This window comes from Octodon degus, unplaced genomic scaffold (assembly GCF_000260255.1).
Source record: "Octodon degus isolate 3935 unplaced genomic scaffold, OctDeg1.0 scaffold00083, whole genome shotgun sequence".
Lineage (NCBI taxonomy): Eukaryota > Metazoa > Chordata > Mammalia > Rodentia > Octodontidae > Octodon > Octodon degus.
In genome coordinates, this window is record NW_004524659.1 from 10,875,337 (window position 1) to 10,876,122 (window position 786).

Here is a 786-nt window from a genome sequence, read left to right on the forward strand (position 1 = left end):
CGCCGCCGCCCGCCGCCCCGGCTCCTCCGCCGCCACCGCCTCCGTGCTGGTCGCCGGCGTTGTCAGTCTTCAGCCGCTTGGGAGCCCGGCCGCCCTCACTGCCGCCGCCGTAATAGCGGCCACCGCCGCCTCCGCCGCCCGCCGCCGCCATCTTCACCATCGCTCCCGACCGCCTCAGCTGCTCGTCCGGCTGCTGCCTCTGCTCGAGCCGCCGACGCCGCTTCTCCGCCCGGGGCAGCAGCCTCCGCGACATGGCGGCGCAGAACCCGCCTCCCCCCGCCTCTCATTGGGGGAGGGACACGCCCGTCACCCGCCGCCCCCACCCGATAGGGGGAGCCACTGGCCCTGTTGCGGGGGGAGGGGAAGCGCCACACGCCTTGTGCGCCTGTTGGGTGCTGTTTATGCCTCTCTGCAAGAGATCCCGCCCTCGTTTGTCTCATACACTCCTGATAGGCGGATACATTCTGTCAATCGCGTTGGCAATCCCTCCGCTTTAAAATAAACTCCAATTTGATAGGTCAGATTACAGGGATGACCAGCCTCCCAAGGAGCGCCAGCACAGTAGAAACCCCGCCTCCTTCTCACTTTCATTGGTTTTATTCTACTCCACAAGGACTACCTTCCCGCGCCACTCTGCTAGGAGACAAGGAAGGCCTTCCCCTTTGTCTCTCTGCAGTGGTTACTGCAGCTGCCTATCTTCTGCGTCACCAGCCGATTGGTCAATGGAGAGTGGAAAGAGTATATTCTCGCCAGATGGTAGGACTACCGATAGTCTCTGATTGGCTG

The 786-nt window shown here is 63.4% G+C and overlaps 1 protein-coding gene across 1 annotated transcript in view; it reads right to left on the reverse strand.

The window, feature by feature from the left end:
* Hnrnpl (heterogeneous nuclear ribonucleoprotein L) overlaps positions 1-285 on the reverse strand; it is a 12,686-nt gene extending 12,401 nt beyond the window's left edge. The window contains exon 1 of the mRNA XM_023721459.1: positions 3-285. Within this exon, the coding sequence (XP_023577227.1) occupies positions 3-253 (251 nt within the window). The 5' untranslated portion in view covers positions 254-285. The remainder of the gene's footprint in view (positions 1-2) is intronic.
* Between the last annotated feature and the right edge of the window lie 501 nt (positions 286-786).